The sequence below is a fragment of the Bombina bombina genome, chromosome 5 (assembly GCF_027579735.1).
Source record: "Bombina bombina isolate aBomBom1 chromosome 5, aBomBom1.pri, whole genome shotgun sequence".
Lineage (NCBI taxonomy): Eukaryota > Metazoa > Chordata > Amphibia > Anura > Bombinatoridae > Bombina > Bombina bombina.
Genome location: NC_069503.1, coordinates 78,950,873 through 78,975,159, shown reverse-complemented (window position 1 = coordinate 78,975,159; position 24,287 = coordinate 78,950,873). Strand labels below are relative to the sequence as shown.

Here is a 24,287-nt window from a genome sequence, read left to right as displayed (position 1 = left end):
TTCAAGAGAACAAAGCAAAATTGGTTATAAAAGTAAATTGGAAAGTTGTTTAAAATTACATGTCCTATTTGATTCATGAAACTATTTTTTAGACTTGACTGTTCCTTTAATTATACCATACGTACAGTTAATCAGATCCATTATTTATTATCTCTTTAAACCATTTAATATACTTTTTACAGACACGGCCAGAGCACTGAGAGATATCGGGTATTGATGTAACTGGAGTGAATAAGGGAACCTTCTTCCTGAGCACAGACATTGGAGCCTCTTATCAGCATGAACTCATATGTGTTAGGTGAGTAAAATAGATATTATGCTGACTTTAACCCCTTAAGGACCACAGCACTTTTCCATTTTCTGACCGTTTGGGACCAGGGCTATTTTTTCATTTCTGCGGTGTTTGTATAATTTTCCTCTTACTCATTACTGTTCCCACACATATTATTATATACCGTTTTTCTCGCCATTAAATGGACTTTCTAAAGATACCATTATTTTCATCATATCTTATAATTTACTATAAAAAAAACTATAAAATATGATGGAAAAAATGGAAAAAAACACACTTTTTCTAACTTTGACCCCAAAATCTGTTACACTTCTACAACCACCAAAAAACAACCATACTAAATAGTTTCTAAATTTTGTCCTGAGTTTAGAAATACCCAATGTTTACATGTGCTTTACTTTTTTGCAAGTTATAGGGCAATAAATACAAGTAGCACTTGTATGTTCTGAGTTCTGGTGGAGGAGGAGCAAGGTGCGAGTTGCTGAGCTCTCTGCTCCAGTCCTGCAGCTGCTGGCGGTTTTTCTCGCGCCTCACCCCAACTAGTGGGGTAGCTAATTGGATAGACTGAGACATCGCCTCTGGAACCAGTACAGCGATACTACACCTTGCTGTTAAGCAAATTAAGCCAAGCCAGAGAGAAGAAAAACCCTAACTCTCAAGAAACTGCTTAAAAATAATACGGCTCACACTTAAAGCCCCTGAGCAAAGAACTATTCTACTGGGTACCCTCAGCTCTTATCTGGGTATGCTAAAAAAGAGTGAAGCGTATGGCAGTTAGAAAATTAAATCTCAATTAGTCACCGGCTAAAAAGGTAGATTCCCCTGCCCCCCCTTGCAAGTACTGATGCATTTCTCACTCTCCGGATCCTCCTAAATGTCCCTCTGAACACGGCCGTCGGCAAGAATCTTACTGGCTCTCTGGCATACTGCTTACTTGTGAACTACGGCCCCTGCTGTGTTCTATGGTTTGCGCCCTCCTCTCGCACGCTGCTTCCTCTCCCCATCTACCTCTACGGGGTCGTCCTGAGATACCGGCTGGATCTGTTAAGGCAAGAGGTCTGAAGGAACCTATACAGCAGCATGGTTAAAGCCTTTCCGCCCCTGTTGAACTTTTAATCTGCACTTACCTGGGGAACAAGCTTTCCCTCTTCTTGAACGGACTGCGACTTTGAACCGGCTTCAGTTTCATTGAGGTGCTCATACCAGAACCCAGCTCCCGCAGGTCGCTGCTGAGCCCTCCCCTCTCCCACCGGTGCTGCGTGAGAGGGGTAGGAGCTGGAGCTTGCATGGTGGAAAGGTGAGAACTACGGAGGCTTTCAGCAAACAAAAACAAAAAAAAAGGCTTGCTATCCCTCTCCCTCCTCTCCCACTGGTGCTGCGTGAGAGGGGGAGAGACTGCCAGGGACTACGATAAGGGTCCTGAAAGGTCACTGGTGAAGCCAGGCTCCTACCAAAAAAGACGTCTATTACAACTGCACACTAATCCACGATGGGCAGGTGAGCGGCGGACGAGGGGAGGTAAGTCTATTTGTTCCTCCAGACTCAGCATTTTCCAAAGCCACAAAGTTAATAGGCTGTGAGGGTGCATAGGGGGAGCAGTGGGCATGAACATTAAAGAAAACAGGCTATCATAGCCAGGAAAGGGGTTAACTGCTCAGAAGGGGAAAAGCGGCATCCACACAAAAGGACATAACTATAAAAACACTTGACTGAGGGCAGTAGTCCTCCTGGCTGTGCATAAAAAGTAACTATAAAAGAGACAGTAACCACATTTCTGAACTCGAAAGGGACAATTAAAGAAGAAAGAAAGGGAAAACATTTTGGTTTAAGTATCATTCTATATTGCTCAAGGGACACTCTGTGTTATATTGTTGCTGTACAAATTTGCAAAAGCCTGATATCTAAAACTTGTTGAGACACACTTCATTTTCTTTCTTTCTCTGTTTTTGTTTCCCCAGAAAAATCTGTTTATCCTTGTCTTTGGCTTTAATTGATATATAGTGTATTGAGCCAGGTGGAAGAAAGAGGGGAGAGAAAAAGGAATTTATTTATTTTTTTTCTCTTTCTTTTTTTTAATTAATTAATCTTGTCTGAAGTTGGCTCAAAACTTAAAAAGTTCCTGAATAATCATTGCTTGTTATCTCTCTATGTGTTAAATCATAATCTTCTCATCTCTCACGACCTGTGGAAGAAACCACATGTATACACTTTTTTGTTAAGTCTCTGCCATCTTGAGTGAAAAAAAAAAAAAAAAAAATCTGGGTACTAAAAACAGCTAACTAAGCTGGATATAAATCGATCCCCAGAGAGGGATAACTGAGATCTATTTAAGCAGAGTATTTGGGATCTCCTCACTGTATCTCTTTAGACCTCAATAAGCTTAGGAAAAAAAAAAAAAAAAAAAAGGGGTTTAACAAGTGTTATAAGCAGTGATTGAGGCACACAGGTAAATCCTTCCTTGAAGGGAGGAACAAAACATAGAGGATAAGATAGGGAGGAGAAGGTGTGGTGAAAGGGGGACAGAAAAAAGTAGTTAACAATACAACACATAAAACGCACATTACTCAGTTTCACCCCATATAGGATCTTGTGCACAGTGTAGGGGCCCTAATACTAACTCTTGGAGAATCTCACTTTGCTAAAAATAGGAGTGTTCCTGGTCTGGTCAAAGATCTGCTAGAAATATATAGTCTCCCTTTTCTTTTTTGTTTTTTTCTTTCTTTCCCCTTAGGGTTCCAGGGGTCTGCTCTAGGTGGTAAACACAATAGCCACAGGAATTTCTAGCTAGAGTTGAAATAACTAAGGATCTTATATAAGGGAAAGGGGAAGCAAAAGTTCAGGTAAATCAAGTTCAATTACTGTCTCCCCACATAGCTGAATAGGAGAATATAATCACATAATCTTCACTAGTTACACAACCTTCTTTTTACACCAATCACACAATAAATTGGCATTTGGGTGGACTCCACCCTTTTTTTTTTTTTTTTTTTTTTTTTTTTTTCTCCCCACGGCACAAGTAACTGGTTTTCCCTTCTCACCTCACGAGAGCACCTCACAATCCCACTTCCCTTGTCCCCCCCCCCCTTTTTTTTTATCCTTTTTTTTTTTTTTATCCTTCTTTTTTTTTCCCCCCTAACACAATCACAACTCACGCGGTATTCCTGGGGATACCCTTATTATATATGGATAAATATCTGCACGGTCACCCTAAATCTTCTCCATCAGCTATGGCGGGGAGAAGAGATAAAAACACTCCTGAACCTATGGTAGAGACACAGACACCGGGGGTAAATCCCTCACATATAATGGAACCTCTAGATATGCAAATCCTGGTAAATAATATATTGACTGCTTTAGCTCCCAAATTTGATCTTCTTAAGGTGGAAATAAAACAGGATATTGCTTCCCTGTCCACTGAAGTTAAACAATTTGCACATAGAATTTCTGAGGCAGAACAAAGGATCTCGGACCTTGAGGATACGACCACATCTTATAAATCTGCTCTTGAGTTAACAAATAATACATTAAAGAAAATGCAGAGCAGGATTGAAGATCTAGAGGATAGGTCGAGAAGGAATAACCTAAGGGTTATTGGGGTACCAGAAGGTAAACAATTCGAAGATCTAGAAAAACTCTTGTCAATTACTCTACCTAGGTTACTTCAGATCCCAGATTCTCATCCCCAGATAATTATCGAAAGGGCTCACAGAATAGGCTCACTTAACCTGAGTAAAGCAAGCACAAGACCTAGACCAATAAGTGCAAAAATTTAAAATTTCCAACATAAAATTACATTACTTCAAGCATACCGCAAACATCAACCTGTTTTCTTAGAGGGTACAAAAATTCTATTGTTTCAGGACTACTCAATTGAAACAACTACAAAAAGAAGGGAACTTGCCCCACATTGTACAAAATTCATTAAACAAGGTGCAAGGGCCACCTTACTTTACCCGGCAAAATTGAAAATATCATTAGACGGTTATAATTACTTTTTTGACTCTACACAGGATGCCGAAAAATTTTATAAGGAAACTTACCCCTCAGCATCAGAATAGAGTAGAGGGGAAGTAATTTAAAATTTAGTTTTTACTCTTTTTTTTTTTTTTTTTTTTCTTCTCTATCTAATGAAGATGGAACCGTCTGAGTTTAAGGGTTGCAGAGGGAGGGGGGATGCACCTTCCCTGTGTGCTTGGTTTACATGGGGTACAAGGGATACTAAAAGTCTTAATTACCTGCTCTATGGGGTGTTTTTTTTTGGGGGGGGGTTTCTTTTTTCCTTTCTTTTCTTCTTCCTCTCTATCAGTCTCCTCCCCATTTATTAGATGAGCATAAAAAATAAGTTCAAGATGACCTCCTGGAATATAGGTGGTCTTACCTCTCCTATTAAACGTAAGATAATTCTTTCCCACTTGAAAATAAATAATACTGATATAGCCTTCTTACAGGAAACGCACTTAAAACCAGAAGAAGTTCGTAAGCTTAAAACTTCTTGGGTCAAGGAAGTCATTTTTTCTTCTACATCTAATAGGAAAAGCGGGGTAGCAATTCTGCTGGGCAAGAAAATCCCATACGAAGTAATACAAGTTGAAACAGACGAAGAAGGCAGATATTTAATTGTTAAAATTAAAATTCTAAAAACTCTGTATACGCTTTGCAATGTTTACGCTCCTAATGTCTTCAGTTTCCATTTCTGGGAGAAACTGCAGAATAAACTTATGACACACACAGAGGGCTATTTGATCCTTTGTGGAGACTTTAATATGGCACCTAAATTCCCAATTGATAGGCTCAGACGGAACTCTACTCTACAGAAAACAAAGAGAGATAACCTTGAATCTAAATTATTTCTTAAATTGACCAAAAACCTAAAAGTTTGTGATATATGGAGACTTCAGAATACTGATGTTAAAGAGTATACTTGTCACTCCCGAGCACACAAAACACTATCCAGGATAGACCTCTTTCTGGTAGATAAGAGAATTTGTAAATCTAAGATAATAGCTGGAATTTCACCAATTACTACATCGGACCATGCTCCGATTTATTTAGAATTCCAAATTGACAACCTTAAGAAAGGGATTAGAACTTTCCAGTTTCCGCCCTATCTGGCCTCCGACAATAAATTTAAAAACTGGCTGAATGCCAAGTTCCGCGAATATGCCCATCTGAACCGTGAGCACATATCTAGACCGGCTTTGTTCTGTGAAACAGCCAAAGCAGTCTTAAGAGGTGAAATCTTAGCTTATAGTATCTCTCGATCCAAGAAATTAAAGCTAAGGGAGGGGGAGCTTCTGAAAGCAGTAATAAATGCTTATAATCGTTATATCTACCTCAAAACCTCAGAGAATTGGTCTAGATATATATCTGCCTTAGCAGATAGGGATTCTTTCTACCTGTATAAAACAACACAAAGTGATCTAAGACTACAATCCAAGTTATATCACTTTGGGAATAAAACAGGGAAACTCCTGGCAAATCTGGTCAGACGGGATAAAGCCTCCCCTATAATAGACACTATAATAACAGAGGAGAAATGTCTTAAAACACCAACTGAACTAGTTGGAGTATTTGAAGATTATTATAGAACTCTTTACACTACCAAAGATTCAAATTATATAGAACGTGAAGAATTTTGGAAAAATCTGGCTCATCCGGTTTTAACTCCTGATCTTCTGGACAATTTACATTCTCCCATTACTGAACAAGAAACTTTAGCAACTATTCAAAATCTAGCCTTAAATAAAGCTCCAGGGCCCGATGCCCTTCCTAATGAAATATATAAAATAATGGCCCCTGAAATAACACTCTATCTCACCTCATTATTTAACGACTTATATGTTAAAGGCACAACCCCATCACCAGACTTTGTTGCTTCAAACACAGTTCTTATTTTAAAAACAGGAAAAGACCCAACGAGAAAAGAATCCTACCGACCCATTGCATTACTAAATTCAGATTATAAGATATTAATGACTATTTTGGCAAGAAGACTTCAATCCCTTCTCCCCAACATTATTCACATAGATCAAGCTGGGTTCTTAATGAAGCGCAATTCTTCTGCTAAAATCAGGGAAGTATTTCTTAATATAGAATACTTTAAAGCTATGGAAGAATCGGGGAACAAGGGGGGAGAGGACGCTCCTGATAAGGCCATCATTTTTATCGATGCTGAAAAAGCATTTGACTCAGTCCATTATGATCATCTGTCTTTTACTCTGAAGGAGTTTGGGCTGGACGGCAATTTTCTCCGCTTTTTTAACAATCTATATAAAAACGCCTCAACTAAAATCATAGTTAATGGGGATTTATCTTGTGACATAAAATTAGGCAGAGGAACAAGGCAGGGGTGTCCTCTCTCCCCACTTTTATTTGACCTGGCCATTGAACCGCTGGCCATCTCAATTCGGAGACAACTAGAAGGAATCAAGATCAATAAGAAAGAGATGCGAATGGCTCTTTATGCGGATGACGTGTTGATATATGTCTCAAATACTTCTAGAAATATTCCCAAATTGCTTAAAATAATTGATCAATTCGGATCATTCTCAGGTTATAGGGATAACACCACAAAATCAGAGCTTCTCTGGATTAAACAAACAAAGCACTCTGCTACAGAAATCCCTTTTAATATAGTTCAAGACTCAGTTAAGTACTTAGGCCTATGGATATCTGGTAACCCTGACAATTGGTATTGTCTGAATATACTCCCAGTCCTCAAATATGTAAAAGAAGCATTTAAAAATTGGCAGATGCTTCCCCTCTCTCTATCTGGCCGTATTGCCTTTTATAAAATGACTCTTTTACCAAAAATATTATATGTTCTTCAAAATACTCCAATAATTCTTAAAACCAAGGATATTCTCTCTTTCAATTCAGCTTTACGCTCATTCATCTGGCAGAACAAAAACCTAGAATTTCCTTAGTCAAATTAGCTCTACCTACGAAATTTGGAGGGCTATCTCTCCCTGACCTACGCACATACAATCAGGTATTCTTAGCTCGTATTATAGTGGACTGGTTAACTAGCAGTAATTATATTACAAATATAGAGTTGGACTCTAATGTAATATACCCAATCGACCTAAGGGCATTAATACACTGCAATAAAATTGTGCTCCCTCCAGAAATGAAAAAAATAAGGTCGATATATAATCCACTTTTTATGTGGAAAAAGGTTTGTAACCTACTATCTATCGAATCTAGGGTATCAAGATATAATCCACTACTAAATAACCCGCATTTTCAAGCCGGGATGCAATCGGCTCTTTTAAGGCAATTGGAGACCCAAGGGCTTGTATTTGTTCACCAAATATTAGATTTTGAGAGTAAATGTACTAGGACTTTTAACTCCCTTTAAAGAAGAATTTCATATCTCTAACAAAATATTTTTTGCCTACTTACAGGCAAGACATTATGCTGTGAGTCTCTCAACTGACTATGGCTGGGACTGGTCCCTGGGAAAGATAGAAAATTGGGTTCTATTAGTTAGAAATGGGTTCACATCAATCTCTTATATATACCAAAACTTGGTTTCTATTAAAGGCTCAGAAACAACTGAAAAAATTCGGGATAAGTGGGCTGATATGCTAAGAACCGAAAACCCTTGATACCGCTGTAATTATTTCTTCAGTACAATCAGCTGCTAGGGCAACTCTCTCTGCAACATGGAGGGAGGCGCAGGTTAAGCTCCTCCACATGTCATATTTCACACCGAAGAAGGGGTCACAGTGTGTGAATTCTAGCTTCAATACTTGTCCAAAATGCTCTCGGCCCCTAGCTAACTTAATACATATGTTCTGGGAGTGTCCAAAAATAAGATTTCTGGTTGAAGGTCCAATATTGGATGGTAAACATACTGAACCTCACCTTTTTGTCTCTCTCCCCATTAAAGGTGGTTTTTTTAGCCCATGATAGGGAATTATCTCCCAACAATATTAAAATTGTCAATCTGACTATACTAGCAGGTAGATACTTAATCTTAAAGAAGTGGAAAACTGGAGCCATCCCGAGTGTAAAAGAAATTAAAAACTGCTTAAAGAAACAATGTATAATTGAACAAGTAGATACTAACTTGCAAAGCGATGCAGAGGTTAAGAAGTTCTTCGCAAAGTGGTCGGTATTTATAAAAACTCTCCCCCTCACGGAAATTGAGTACTTAATATACCCATTCAGAAATTCTGAATTAGTGTTGTTGGGAATCTGGTGACTGATCTGCTTTTTTTTTTTTTTTCCCCTATACTTTTCCTCTCTTGGAGTTCTACAAGTTTTGTTTTTTTTGTTTGTTTTTTTTTCTGTTTTTTTTTGTTTTTTTCTCCCCTTTCTTTTCTTTATCAACTATGCAGGTAATTTCCCATTAGAAGGTTTAGATTATCGAGTCATTTAGGAAAATGTACAAAAGAAAAAAAGAAAAAAAAACCCCAGTAGATTGTGCAGGCTAGCCGGGATGTTTCATTTTCTTTTTTTCTCTTAACTTTTCTCATTATCATACATCCACACTGCCTAAATCGGGCCTGTTTTTTCCTTTTGGTTTCTTATATGTTTGTTATCTTTTTTCTTTTTGTATGTCTGTTAACATGAACCAATTGGCCCTGCGTGGCGCAAAATTTGTAACTGAGTTCCATTGCACTCTCTGCTGGATACAAATAAACAATTTAAAAAAAAAAATTACATGCCCTATTTGAATCATGAAACTTTTTTTTGGACTTGACTGTTCCTTTAATTATACCATACGTACAGTTAATCAGAACCATTATTTATTATTATCTCTTTAAACCATTTAATATACTTTTTACAGACACGGCCAGAGCACTGAGAGATATCAGGTATTGATCTAACTGGAGTGAATAAGGGAACCTTCTTCCTGAGCACAGACATTGGAGCCTGTTATCAGCATGAACTCATATGTGTTAGGTGAGTAAAATAGATATTATGCTGACTTTAACCCCTTAAGGACCACAGCACTTTTCCATTTTCTGACCGTTTGGGACCAGGGCTATTTTTACATTTCTGCAGTGTTTGTATAATTTTCCTCTTACTCATTTACTGTACCCACACATATTATATACCGTTTTTCTCGCCATTAAATGGACTTTCTAAAGATACCATTATTTTCATCATATCTTATAATTTACTTTAAAAAAACTATAAAATATGATGAAAAAATGGAAAAAACATAATTTATGTAAGAACTTACCTGATAAATTCATTTCTTTCATATTAGCAAGAGTCCATGAGCTAGTGACGTATGGGATATACATTCCTACCAGGAGGGGCAAAGTTTCCCAAATTTAAAAATGCCTATAACTACACCCCTCACCACACCCACAATTCAGTTTAACGAATAGCCAAGAAGTGGGGTGATAAGAAAGGAGCGAAAGCATCAAAATAAGGAAATTGGAATAATTGTGCTTTATACAAAAAATTCATAACCACCACAAAAAAAGGGTGGGCCTCATGGACTCTTGCTAATATGAAAGAAATGAATTTATCAGGTAAGTTCTTACATAAATTATGTTTTCTTTCATGTAATTGGCAAGAGTCCATGAGCTAGTGACGTATGGGATAGCAAATACCCAAGATGTGGAACTCCACTCAAGAGTCACTAGAGAGGGAGGGATAAAATAGACAGCCAATTCCGCTGAAAAAATAATCCACAACCCAAAAGTTTTAATCTTATAATGAAAAAAACTGAAATTATAAGCAGAAGAATCAAACTGAAACAGCTGCCTGAAGTACTTTTCTACCAAAAACTGCTTCAGAAGAAGAGAAAACATCAAAATGGTAGAATTTAGTAAAAGTATGCAAAGAAGACCAAGTTGCTGCTTTGCAAATCTGATCAACAGAAGCTTCATTCCTAAAAGTCCAGGAAGTAGAAACTGACCTAGTAGAATGAGCCGTAATCCTTTGAGGCGGGGACTTACCTGACTCCACATAAGCATGATGAATCAAAGACTTTAACCAAGACGCCAAAGAAATGGCAGAAGCTTTCTGACCTTTCCTAGAACCAGAAAAGATAACAAATAGACTAGAAGTCTCTCTGAAATCTTTAGTAGCTTCAACATAATATTTCAAAGCTCTTACTACATCCAAAGAATGTAAAGATCTCTCCAGAGAATTCTTAGGATTCGGACACAATGAAGGGACAACAATTTCTCTACTAATGTTGTTAGAATTCACAACCTTAGGTAAAAATTGAAATGAAGTCCGCAACACCGCCTTATCCTGATGAAAAAATCATAAAAGGAGATTCACAAGAAAGAGCAGATAACTCAGAAACTCTTCTAGCAGAAGAGATGGCCAAAAGGAACAAAACTTTCCAAGAAAGTAATTTAATATCCAGAGAATGCATAGGTTCAAACGGAGGAGCTTGTAAAGCCCTCAGAACCAAATTAAGACTCCAAGGAGGAGATATTGACTTAATGACAGGTTTGATACGAACCAAAGCCTGTACAAAACAATGAATATCAGGAAGATTAGCAATATTTCTGTGAAAAAGAACAGAAAGAGCAGAGATTTGTCCTTTCAAGGAACTTGAAGACAAACCTTTATCCAAACCATCCTGAAGAAACTGTAAAATTCTAGGAATTCTAAAAGAATGCCAGGAGAATTTATGAGAAGAACACCAAGAAATATAAGTTTTCCAGACTCGATAATAAATCTTCCTAGACACAGATTTACGAGCCTGTAACATAGTATTAATTACTGAGTCAGAGAAACCTCTATGACTAAGAATCAAGCGTTCAATTTCCATACCTTCAAATTTAATGATTTGAGATCCTGATGGAAAAAGGGCCTTGAGATAGAAGGTCTGGTCTTAACGGAAGTGTCCAAGGCTGGCAACTGGCCATCTGAATGAGATCCGCATACCAAAACCTGTGAGGCCATGCTGGAGCCACCAGCAGTACAAACGAACGTTCCATTAGAATTTTGGAAATCACTTTTCGAAGAAGAACTAGAGGCGGAAAGATATAGGCAGGATGATAATTCCAAGGAAGCGACAACGCGTCCACTGCTTCCGCCTGAGGATCCCTGGATCTGGACAGATATCTGGGAAGTTTCTTGTTTAGATGAGAGGCCATCAGATCTATTTCTGGAAGTCCCCAGATTTGAACAATCTGAAGAAATACCTCTGGGTGAAGAGACCATTCGCCCGGATGTAACGTCTGGTGAGTGAGATAATCCGCTTCCCAATTGTCTACACCTGGGATGTGAACCGCAGAGATTAGACAGGAGCTGGATTCTGCCCATACAAGTATCTGAGATACTTCTTTCATAGCTAGAAGACTGTGAGTCCCACCTTGATGATTGACATACGCCACGGTTGTGACATTGTCTGTCTGAAAACAAATAAACGATTCTCTCTTCAGAAGAGGCCAGAACTGAAGAGCTCTGAAAATCACACAGAGTTCCAAAATGTTGATTGGTAATCTTGCCTCCTGAGATTCCCAAACCCCCTGCGCTGTCAGAGATCCCCATACAGCTCCCCAACCTGACAGACTCGCATCTGTTGAGATCACAGTCCAGGTTGGACGAACAAAAGAAGCCCCTTGAACTAAACGATGATGATCTATCCACCATGTCAGAGAGTGTCGTACATTGGGATTTAAGGATATTAATTGTGATATCGTTGTACAATCCCTGCACTACTGGTTCAGCATACAAAGCTGAAGAGGTCTCATGTGAAAACGAGCAAAGGGGATCACGTCCGATGCAGCAGTCATGAGACCTAGAATTTCCATGCACAAAGCTACCGAAGGGAACGATTGAGACTGAAGGTTTCGACAGGCTGAAACCAATTTCAGACGTCTCTTTTCTGTTAGAGACAAGGTCATGGACATTGAATCTATTTGAAAACCCAAAAAGGTTACCTTTGTCTGAGGAATCAAAGAACTCTTTGGTAAATTGATCCTCCAACCATGTCTTTGAAGAAACGACACAAGTTGATTCGTATGAGATTCTGCAGAATGTGAAGACTAAGCAAGTACCAAGATATCGTCCAAATAAGGAAATACCGCAATACCCTGTTCTCTGATTACAGAGAGAAGGGCACTGAGAACCTTTGAAAAGATCCTTGGAGCTGTTGCTAGTCCAAACGGAAGGGCCACAAACTGGTAATGCTTGTCTAGAAAAGAGAATCTCAGAAACTGATAGTGATCTGGATGAATTGGAATATGAAGGTATGCATCCTGTAAATCTATTGTGCACATATAATGCCCTTGCTGAACAAAAGGCAGAATAGTCCTTATAGTCACCATTTTGAATGTTGGTATCCTTACATAACGATTCAATATTTTTAGATCCAGAACTGGTCTGAAGGAATTCTCCTTCTTTGGTACAATGAATAGATTTGAGTAAAACCCCAGACCCCGTTCCAGAACTGGAACTGGCACAATTACCCCAGCCAACTCTAGATCTGAAACACATTTCAGAAACGCCTGAGCCTTCACTGGGTTTATTGGAATGCGAGAGAGAAAAAATCTTCTTGCAGGCGGCCTTATCTTGAAACCTTTTCTGTACCCTTGTGAAACAATATTCTGAATCCAAAGACTGTGAATCGAATTGATCCAAATATCTTTGAAAAATCGTAACCTGCCCCCTACCAGCTGTGCTGGAATGAGGGCCGCACCTTCATGTGGACTTGGGAGCTGGCTTTGACTTTCTAAAAGGCTTGGATTTATTCCAGACTGGAGAAGGTTTCCAAATGGAAACCGTTCCTTTAGGGGAAGGGTCAGGCTTCTGTTCCTTATTCTGACGAAAGGAACGAAAACGATTAGCAGCCCTGTATTTACCTTTAGATTTTTTGTCCTGAGGCAAAAAGGTTCCTTTCCCCCCAGTAACAGTTGAAATAATAGAATCCAACTGAGAACCAAATAATTTATTACCTTGGAAAGAAAGAGAAAGCAAAGTTGACTTAGAAGTCATATCTGCATTCCAAGTTTTAAGCCATAAAGCTCTTCTAGCTAAAATAGCTAAAGACATATACCTGACATCAATTCTAATGATATCAAAAATGGCATCACAAATAAAGTTATTAGCATGTTGAAGAAGTTTAACAATGCTATGAGTATTATGGTCTGACACTTGTTGCGCTAAAGCCTCCAACCAGAAAGTGGAAGCAGCAGCAACATCAGCCAAAGAAATAGCAGGTCTAAGAAGATTACCTGAACATAAATAAGCTCTCCTTAGAAAAGATTCAAGCTTCCTATCTAAAGGATCCTTAAAGGAAGTACTATCCGCCGTAGGAATAGTAGTACGTTTAGCAAGAGTAGAGATAGCCCCATCAACTTTAGGGATTTTATCCCAAAACTCTAATCTATCAGATGGCACAGGGTACAATTTCTTAAACTTTTGAGAAGGAGTAAATGAAGTACCCAGATTATTCCATTCCCTAGAAATTACTTCGGAAATAGCATCAGGAACTGGAAAAACTTCTGGAATAACTATATGAGGTTTGAAAACCGAATTTAAACGCTTAGTAGATTTAGTATCAAGAGGACTAGACTCCTCCATATCTAATGCGATTAACACTTCTTTAAGTAAAGAACGAATAAATTCCATTTTAAATAATTATGAAGATTTATCAGTGTCAATATCTGAGACAGAGTCTTCTGAACCAGATAGATCCTCATCAGAAACAGACAAGTCAGAATGATGGCGGTCACTTAAAAATTCATCTGAAATATGAGAAGTTTTAAAAGACCTTTTACGTTTACTGGAAGGAGGAATAACAGACAGAGCCTTCCTAATAGATTTAGAAACAAATTCTTTTACATTAACAGGGACATCCTGAGCATTAGATGTTGAAGGAACAACAACAGGTAATGGATTATTACTAATGGAAATACAATCTGCATTAGAAAGTTTATCATGACAGTTATCACAAACTACAGCCGGAGGAACAGTTACCAAAAGTTTACAACAAATGCACTTAACTTTGGTAGAACCAGCATCAGGCAGCGTCTTTCCAGAAGTAGATTCTGATCCAGGGTCAAGTTGAGACATCTTGCAATATGTAATAGAAAAAACAACATATAAAGCAAAATAATCAAATTCCTTAAATGACAGTTTCAGGAATGGGAAAAAATGCCAATGAACAAGCCTCTAGCAACCAGAAGCAATGAAAAATGAGACTGAAATAATGTGAAAAAAAGGTGGACACAAGAATGACGCCCACATTTTTTGGCGCCAAAAATGACGCCCACATTATTGGCGCTAAGTACAACGCCTATATTTTTTGGCGCCAAGTATGACGCCACATCCGGTGACGCCGACAAAAACGACGCCCACATTTTTGGCGCAAAAAAACGTCTGAACACACATACGTCAAAAAATTACGCAACCACGAACAAACTTCCGGCGTCAATTAGGGCGCCGGAAATGACAAAATTTTTGCGCCAAAAATGACGCAATATATTGAAGCATTTTCAGCCCCCGCGAGCCTTACAGCCCACAGGGAAAAAAGTCAATTGAAATATTTTTAAGGTAAGAAAAAATAATCATTCATATGCATTATCCTAAGTAATGAAACTGACTGTCTGAAATAAGGAATACTGATTACCCTGAATCATGGCAAATATAAGTTTAAACACATATATTTAGAACTTTATAAATAAAGTGCCCAACCATAGCTTTAGAGTGTCATAATAAAATAAGACTTACTTACCCCAAGACACTCATCTACATATAGTAGATAGTCAAACCAGTACTGAAACGAGAATCAGTAGAGGTAATGGTATATTAGAGTATATCGTTGATCTGAAAAGGGAGGTAGGAGAAGAAATCTCTACGACCGATAACAGAGAACCTATGAAATAGATCCCCTAGAGGAAGACAATGGTATTCAAATAGGCAATACTCTCTTCACATCCCTCTGACATTCACTGCACTCTGAAAGGAAAACCGGGCTCCAGCCTGCTGCGAAGCGCATATCAACGAAGAATCTAGCACAAACTTACTTCACCACCTCCACGGGAGGCAAAGTTTGTAAAACTGAATTGTGGGTGTGGTGAGGGGTGTATTTATAGGCATTTTGAAGTTTGGGAAACTTTGCCCCTCCTGGTAGGAATGTATATCCCATACGTCACTAGCTCATGGACTCTTGCTAATTACATGAAAGAAAACACACTTTTTCTAACTTTGACCCCAAAATCTGTTACACTTCTACAACCACCAAAAAACAACCATACTAAATAGATTCTAAATTTTGTCCTGAGTTTAGAAATACCCAATGTTTACATGTGCTTTACTTTTTTGCAAGTTATAGGGCAATAAATACAAGTAGCACTTTGCTATTTCCAAACCATTTTTTTTTTTTTCAAAATTAGCTATAGTTCCATTGGAACACTGATATCTGTCAGGAATCCCTGAATATCCCTTGACATGTATATATATTTTTAGAAGTCAACCCAAAGTATTGATCTAGGCCCATTTTGGTATTTTCATGCCACCATTTCACTGCCAAATGCGATCAAATAAAAAAAATAGTTCACTTTTTCACAAACTTTAGGTTTCTCACTGAAATTATTTACAATTAGCTTTAGTATAGTGTAGTAGACAACCTAAAGTATTGATCTAGACCACCATTTCACCGCCAAATGCGATCAAATAAAAAAAACATTACATTTTTCCTAATTTTAGGTTTCTCACTGAAATTATTTACAAACAGTTTGTGCTATTATGGCACACATAATTGTAAAGCTTTTCTGGGATCCCCTTTGTTCAGAAATAGCAGACATATATGGCTTTGGTGTTGCTTTTTGGTAATTAGAAGGCCGCTAAATTCCGCTGTGCACCACACTTGTATTATGCCCAGCAATGAATGCGTTAATTAGGTAGCTTGTAGGGAACTTGCAAGGTTAATTTTAGCTTTAGTGTAGAGATCAGCCTCCCACCTGACACATCCCACCCCCTGATCCCTCCCAAGCAGCTCTCTTCCCTCCCCCACCCCACAATTGTCCCCGCCATCTTAAGTACTGGCAGAAAGTCGGCCAGTACTAAAATAAAAGCGTTTTTTTAATTTATTTTTAATTTATTTTTTTAAAAACATATTCTGCTGTGTATGATCCCCTCCCCCCCAAACAGCTCTGTAACCCTCCCCCTCTTCATTATTGTGTGCCATCATTTTTAAATATTTTTCTGTAGTGTAGTTGCCCCCCTCATTAACCAACCCCCCACCCCCTCCCAGATCCCTTAGATAAAAATACCCCCCCTCCTCTCTCCCACCTTATCCTAAAAAATTGTACCATAGTGTAGTGTTCCCACCCTCCCCCGTGCACGCGCACACACCCGTGCGCGCTACCGGCGGCCCCTGCACGTGATCCCGCCCCCTCTGATGCACATCGCCTATTGATGGCTGCCCACCTCCCTGCAACTGTTCCCACCCACCAACGATTATGACATTGATGGCCGATGCAGAGAGGGCCACAGAGTGGCTCTCTCTGCATCGGATGGCTAAAAAATGTTATTGCAGGATGCTTCAATATCGAGGCATCACTGCAATAACATGAAAGCGTCTGGAAGTGATCAGGATGGCTTCCACCGCTTGAAAACACTAACGACGTGCAGGGTACGTCATTGGTTGTTAACTAACATTTTTTGTACGACGTACCCTGTACTTTGTTGGTCCTTAAGGGGTTAATTACTGGGAAAATAGAATAGATCACTCATTAAACAAATAAACTATTATATTTATTAGGGATGCACCGAAATTTCAGCAACCGAAATTTTCTGCCGAAAATGGGCCTATCCCATTTTGGCCAAAAGAGGGGCAAACCGGCCGAAAACTACTTCCCCTTAGAAATAATGAAAACATCTGGTTATATGGACAAATGTGGTAGGCTGTGAGGGAGGAGGGATGCGATGCAGCTTCTGCCCTTAGTGCGCTTCCAGCAGGTCTTGTAATTATACCAGGAGCTTGTGTTCAGACAAAATAGAGAACCGTGTCACTTCCTTTGAATGCACATGCGTGCCGCATCATAAATTCCTGCCCACACGCGTCAGGGCTTCAGTCAAATTCCTGGACCCTGTTTAACATGCATGCATGTGATTTTTAACAATTACTATACCGCACCACGCTACACCAGGGCACTTGGAAATCACGCAATGTATATATATTTTTTATTCTGATTGAGAAGGCGAAGGGTGGATTTCTGGGCTTAGTGAAATGGTCCCTTCTATGTATGTCTTGAGAAAGGCCTTAAGATAGGCCGAAACGCGTTGACACAGACATACTGGTGAGCTTATTTTCATACCTTCTAAAGCGTAACAAACTTTATTGCACTATTTTTTGTTTCTGTCTTTTCACAGGTTTGGATCGTTTGTTTATTATCAATTTTTGTGTATTTATTGTACCAACGTTTTGTTTTTCACGTGTCATTTCTCCACAACACATTTTGATATGGAAGGTTTTTCTACATAGACTTTTATTTTTATATTACCTTGGATTCTACTTTTGAACTATTATCTGCAATTTTTGGATCACCATTTCTGTTTTGTTTCTGGATCACTTTTTATATATGGATTTTTGGACTGACACTTTACACCACTAATTTTTTCAACATATGGTTTTTATGGATTGTTGATTTATCTGATTTGGATCACCCTTGGTCACTGTTTATTTTCTCACTTGTATTGTGAACTTTGAATCATATTTGGGATTATTTTTTTTGTTTGTTTTTTACCAATTGTAATTGAATTTTCACCAACCATTATTGCATTTTTTCACTTATTGCATTTTATCACTCAGACACCATTATTATTGTTTCTACTGTGTCTATTCGCAATTACATCTACACATAGAAAGAGACCTCTGACCTAATTCGCAGAGGATCTCACTGACTTCTTATCTGTCTGTTTATCACTGTTTTTATTACTGTTTTTACCGTTGTTGTACACCTGTTTTAGTCATTACATGGATCCATGCTAATGTTAAGTATTTTAACTTTATCCACGTCTACTACCTATTTTTGTTTATATGCATATTAAATTGTCCATTTTATTGAGATCAGCATTATATCGTTCTAGCCCATTTGAACCATTTTAGTGCACTTCTTCATCCTATTGGCCTATTAAGCTTGTTTTAGCGCTCACTCCATACCTTTTCCACTGAAATGGTCCCTTCTGCTTAGTTTTACAATATCCATGGCATTTCTCGTCCATGGTTTTTAACATTTGATGCTGCATTCATTTTTATAAAAATGTGACGTTTCTATAATAACACTCAGTTATTTAAGTCAGTATGAATGAGGAGTGTCATATTTATTGCACAAATTGGCAATATTGTTTTGAAAAAAAATAATGAAGTGTGTCATACTTCCTTAAAAATGAATTGGGTGTCATATTTGATGCAAAAAGTGGAAGGGTGTCATAAAGAAATTAAGGGTGTCATATTGTAATTTGTATGATAAAAATAAATCAATGAGGGGGTGCCATACTGACTTAAGAAATTAATTAAGGGTGTCATGTTTGTAGAAAATTAATGAAGTGTGTTATACTACCTTAAAAATGAATGAGGTGTCATATTAGTTGCAAAAAGTGGAAGGCTGTCATAATTTAAAAATTAATTAGCGGTGTCATATTGTTTGTTAAAAAAAATCAATGAGGGGTGTCATACTGACTTAATAAATCAATGAGGGGTGTCATACTGACTGAAGAAATGAATGAGGGGTGTCATTCTAAATTAAGAAATGCATGAGGGTGTCATATATTGATTGTAAATACTGACTTAAGAACTGGGGATATCATATCAAATGTAAATGTAAAAACAAATAAGGGTAGCATATTTAATGCAAACAAATAAATGAGTGATGTCATACTGGCCTAAATAATGAATGGTATTACATTTCTTAAGAAATATGTCACATTTTTATAAAAATTAATGAAGCGTTATATGATAAAAACCATTGATGAGAAATGCCATATATCTTGTTTGTAACTTAGGGAATGCCATGGATATTGTAAAACCAAGCAAAAGAAGCCGTTTCCCTAAGCGCAGAGTCCAGTCTTTGCATCCCAATCAGAAAAAAAAGTTGCGTGATTCCCAAGTGCCCCTGTGTAGCGGGAAGCGGTATAGCAATCATTAAAAATCACACACATGTGTGTTATATCCAGTACCAGTTATGTGTAGAAGAGGAGGTTGGCTGTAGCTCTAAGCGATCATGCCGATAATTATTAGATGACAAAAGTAATAAGTCACATAATGATCAACAAAGAACAATTGGATATATTTAGGTCTGCTGTATAGCATAAAAAAAAGACAGCATTCTAAACAGAGGTGATGGTACAAGGATATACGCAAGGGAAAAAAAAGAAATGACAAATAAACCTGCAACCTTCTCTTGGAGTTAACATAGTTTAGCAAACACAAGCAAGTGCTACTAACAGACCAGCTGGGTAACTTAGGTACAGTAAACTAAATATCTAGCACAGCAGAGCAACATCTGTTTCTGTGCTAGTGCCAAACAGACAAGGCAATTAAAGAATATCTTAAACTATTTTAAAATCATTTTTGAAAAAAAAGTTATTTTCAGTGTCCGGCCAAGGGCATCCTGAATTTTCGGTTTCGGTCCACAATTTTCATTTTGGTGCATCCCTAATATTTATATCTGCATCTTTTAAGTACATTTGTGTCAGTGACTGTTAAAAAGATGGAGCAACCTCCATTGGGCCGAGGAGGAGGGTAAAAAAAATACTACTCCCCCCTCTGTCCTTTTAGACAGATCACGTCCAACAACTGCCTAACCTCACCCCAGAACTAGTTCATTACTCAGAACACCTGCAACTACATCTTTCCCTGCCCTGACCTCGCTCATGGAACACCCACAACTCCCCCAGTGTTCCCCACCCCAGAACCACCACTGATTTGTGTGCTTATTTTTACAGTGAGTATTATTAAACTAATAAAGTTTTTGGCTGTTTATATAATAGAACCACAGCAGAAAGCTAAAGATTATCATAAGGTCACTGCTTCTTACCCTCTCAAAACATCTCACACTGATGATTAGTCTGTGATGATTAAGACATCATGTTCTCACCCAACTGGTTGAGCATGAGCCTGGCAGGGCTGTATGTGCAGTTGCTTGTGCAATGTTAAATGAGGATGGTAGATGCCACTTCTCTTGCCCAGAATACAGATCTACTTGTTCCCTGGCAGAGAACATTATCCACACGCACCTTGTTTAATGGGGTCTATAACTTGTTTTCATGAGTAATTTAGTTTACTATGATGTAGCCATGTTTACATTCTATGCCATGCTTTTTTAATTTGTGATTTACAGGTAAATAAATTATAGAAAATAAAAATAGAAAACTGAAGGCATTTTTTATTATAATACATAATCTTTTTTTATTTAGATGTATTATATTATAAATTAATAAACATTCTTATTTTTCTTTATTTCATTTCTTTTCATGTAGACAAACACGTCAATATTTCATATCTATCCTTCACTACAGTCTTAGACACCAATGACTATTCAAAAACTTTGGATATATCACAGCAGAAATTTAAAGGAGATGGTGAATTGGCAGGAACTGGGCAGAAATCATTATGTACAGAGAGTAATTTAGTAATCAAACAAGAGGACAACATTTATGCCTTATCTAGTGAAATTATTTTCCCTGAGGATAAACCACACACATTTACAGAGTTTTCAAAACATATTAAAGAAAGGAAAAGTCTACAGTCTTGCCAAATGATTCATACAAAGGAGAAAAAAATTCAATGTACAGAGTGTGAGAAAAGCTTTAGATGGAAGTCTCGTCTACTTGAACACTACAGATTTCACACATGTGAGAAGCCATACACATGTACTAAGTGCGGCAAATGCTTTACACAAATGAATCATCTGAAAAATCATAGAAGGATTCACACAGGAGAAAAGCATTTCACGTGCACAGAGTGTAAAAAAAGTTTTACATATAAGAGTGATCTGAAAAGGCATGAAAGGATTCACACAGGGGAAAAACCTTTCACATGTACAGAGTGTGGAACAAGTTTTACAGAACAGAGTACTCTGAAAACTCATGAAAGGATTCACACAGGAGAAAAGCCTTTCACATGTACAGAGTGTGGAACAAGTTTTACACAAAAGAGTTATCTGAAAACTCATGAAAGGATTCACACAGGGGAGAAGCCTTTCACATGTACAGAGTGTGGAAAACTTTTTACACAAAAGAATCATCTGAAAACTCATGAAAGGATTCACACAGGGGAGAAGCGTTTCCCATGTACAGAGTGTGGAAAAAGTTTTACACAAATGAATTGTCTGAAAACTCATGAAAGGATTCACAAGGGAAGAGACCTTTCACATGTTTAGAAAGTGGAAAAAAGTTTTTTTTATTGAAATCATGTATCACAAAACACCAAATATTTACACACAAATAAACTATATAAACACAGTGTACAAACCGTTTTACAATTATCGTAAAGAGGACAAAATCTATAAATGGAAGCATCAAAATGGATGTTATTGTAAATAATACTTTATAAATCCCAGTTATAAAAGCCCCAGATTGGAAGTGTTCTTCTGCTGTCCTTTGTTCCTCTATATATGTGCACCTCAGTTTCTCTCATATAAATGTGATAGAATCCAAACACCACACAGGAATATACAGATCTGTCCCCATACTGACCAGTTTACACAACCATTCACCACTAAAGCACCCCCAGTGTTGTTTATTAATAGCCAGTGTTAGGAGTTGTACATTTGTTTTACATAGGGGAGGAAATAATTACATTTACAGAATAAAGGAGTCTTTATATGAATAGAGTGTTAGAGAATTATATAAACAAGAACATCAGTCTCAAATGATTGACATCTGGGAGATATATTTATTGTGCACATCATGTGGATAAACCTTTTCTTATAGCAATAGATGCTTAGCATTGTACATGTTATATACCAGAGGAATTACTGAGGGGAAACTGATTTTATTTCATGAGACGCAATATCAGTAACCGGTACATACGTGATCATAATCAGTTTAATTTAAATGGCTACTATAACCTACATGTATACTGGGTATGTAATATGTGTGTCATGTTCTGTAACTTGATATTATGTCTGTTAGATGTTTTCATGTTAGTTAGAAGCCACAAGAACTGATAATAGCACATACTATATATTTAAACGGAACATTATATGTCTGATAAATCCCTTTGTATCAAGAGCACAAGTGTTAGGTATATTTATACCATTGTGTGCATATATCATGTAATGCTGCTTTTTACTATATAATGATATACAATGTTTTTTTTCATGCAAATAAAAAGTGATTGTAAGCCAGACCAGTATTTCTCTTGTAAAGGTGTATTCAGTCCACGGGTTCATCCATTACTTGTGGGATATTCTCCTTCCCAACAGGAAGCTGCAAGAGGACACCCACAGCAGAGCTGTCTATATAGCTCCTCCCCTAACTGCCACCCCCAGTCATTCTCTTGCAGCTCTCGACAAGAAAGGAAGTATCAAGAGAGATGTGGTGACTTAGTGTAGTTTTTACCTTCAATCAAAAGTTTGTTATTTTTAAACGGTACTGGCGTTGTACTGTTTTACTCTCAGGCAGAAATTGGAAGAAGAATTCTGCCTGGAGATTTGATGATCTTAGCGGTTTGTAATTAAGGTCCATTGCTGTTCTCACACATAACTGAAGAGTATGGAGAGAAAACTTCAGTTGGGGGGACGGTCTGCAGATTACCTGCTTTGAGGTATGTTCAGTATATTTTTTTCTAGAGAGATGATAAGGTCTAGAAAATGCTGACAGTGCCTGGTATATTTAAGGTAAGCCTGATACAGTGATTTAACAACGACTGGGATCATGCTTGCAAAAAAGGGTAAAATTTATGTTAATACTCATATTACTTAGTGTAAAAACGTTTGCATGGTTTATAGAAAAAAAACATTTTTTTCTCTGAGGGTGATATTTTCGCGCACTTTATGCGCAGTTGATATTCAGACTGAGACATCCAGCTTCCCTAAAGGAGTTATCTGGCATTTCTTCTTGGATGGCCTCTCACCACCTAAAAATCAATATGTCCAAGACTGAGCTCCTTCTAATCCCCCCCCCTCTAATTCTACCCCGGTTCCTAACTTTTCAATCACTGTTGGTGACACCACTATCTCCCCATCACCTCAAGTCCGTGTCCTAGGAGTTACACTTGACTCCAATCTGTCCTTCATACCCCACATCCAATTGCTCTCTTCCTCCTGTCGCAACCATCTACGCAATATCTCCAAAATCCGTCCATTTCTGAGTGCTGAAACTACTAAACAGCTAATCCACTCCTTGGTAATCTCCCGACTTGACTACTGTAATAACCTACTAACTGGCCTCCCTCTCTCCCACCTCTCCCCTCTTCAATCCATCCTAAATGCCTCTGCTAGGCTAATCCACCTCTCCCGACGCTCTGTATCTGCTGCACCTCTCTGCGAGTCCCTTCACTGGCTACCCATCCACAGCAGAATTAAATTTAAAATTCTCATCCTGACCTACAAAGCCCTTACCAATGTAGCCCCCCCCTACCTGTCCTCACTCATCAAGAAATATACTCCAGCCCGCCCCCTAAGATCCAACAATGACCTGCTCCTTGCATCTTCTACCATCACCTCCTCCCATGCCAGGCTACAGGACTTCTCTCGTGCGGCACCAACCATCTGGAATGCACTTCCCAGAGCTGTTAGACTTTCCCCTAACCTTTCCTCCTTTAAATGCTCCCTAAAGACCTTTCTGTTCATGGAAGCCTATCTCTAAATCAGTAAAAAATGAATTCTACCTGCCTAACTGCTGCCCCATCTAACTCCACACTAACATCATTCTCACCTTTGCAGTCCCCACCTCCTGTTTCTCACCCTCCTACCATCTAGATTGTAAGTTCCCACGGGAACAGGGCCCTCAATTCCCCCTGTATTTGTTTTGTTAAACTTTGGTGTCTTTTAGATTGTATTGTACTGTACTTTTATCTTTGTACCCATGGACAGCGCTGCGGAATCTGTTGGCG

General features: G+C 38.2%; 1 protein-coding gene across 1 annotated transcript; it reads left to right on the top strand.

Moving 5' to 3' along the window:
* The first annotated feature begins 180 nt into the window (after positions 1-180).
* On the top strand, positions 181-22,578 carry LOC128659914 (gastrula zinc finger protein XlCGF7.1-like). Its single transcript, XM_053713502.1, has 3 exons — positions 181-298; positions 9,090-9,205; positions 20,708-22,578. The coding sequence occupies exons 2-3, from the start codon at positions 9,187-9,189 to the stop codon at positions 21,607-21,609; spliced, it is 921 nt and encodes a 306-aa protein (XP_053569477.1). The 5' UTR covers positions 181-298; positions 9,090-9,186; the 3' UTR covers positions 21,610-22,578.
* Positions 22,579-24,287: the final 1,709 nt, after the last annotated feature.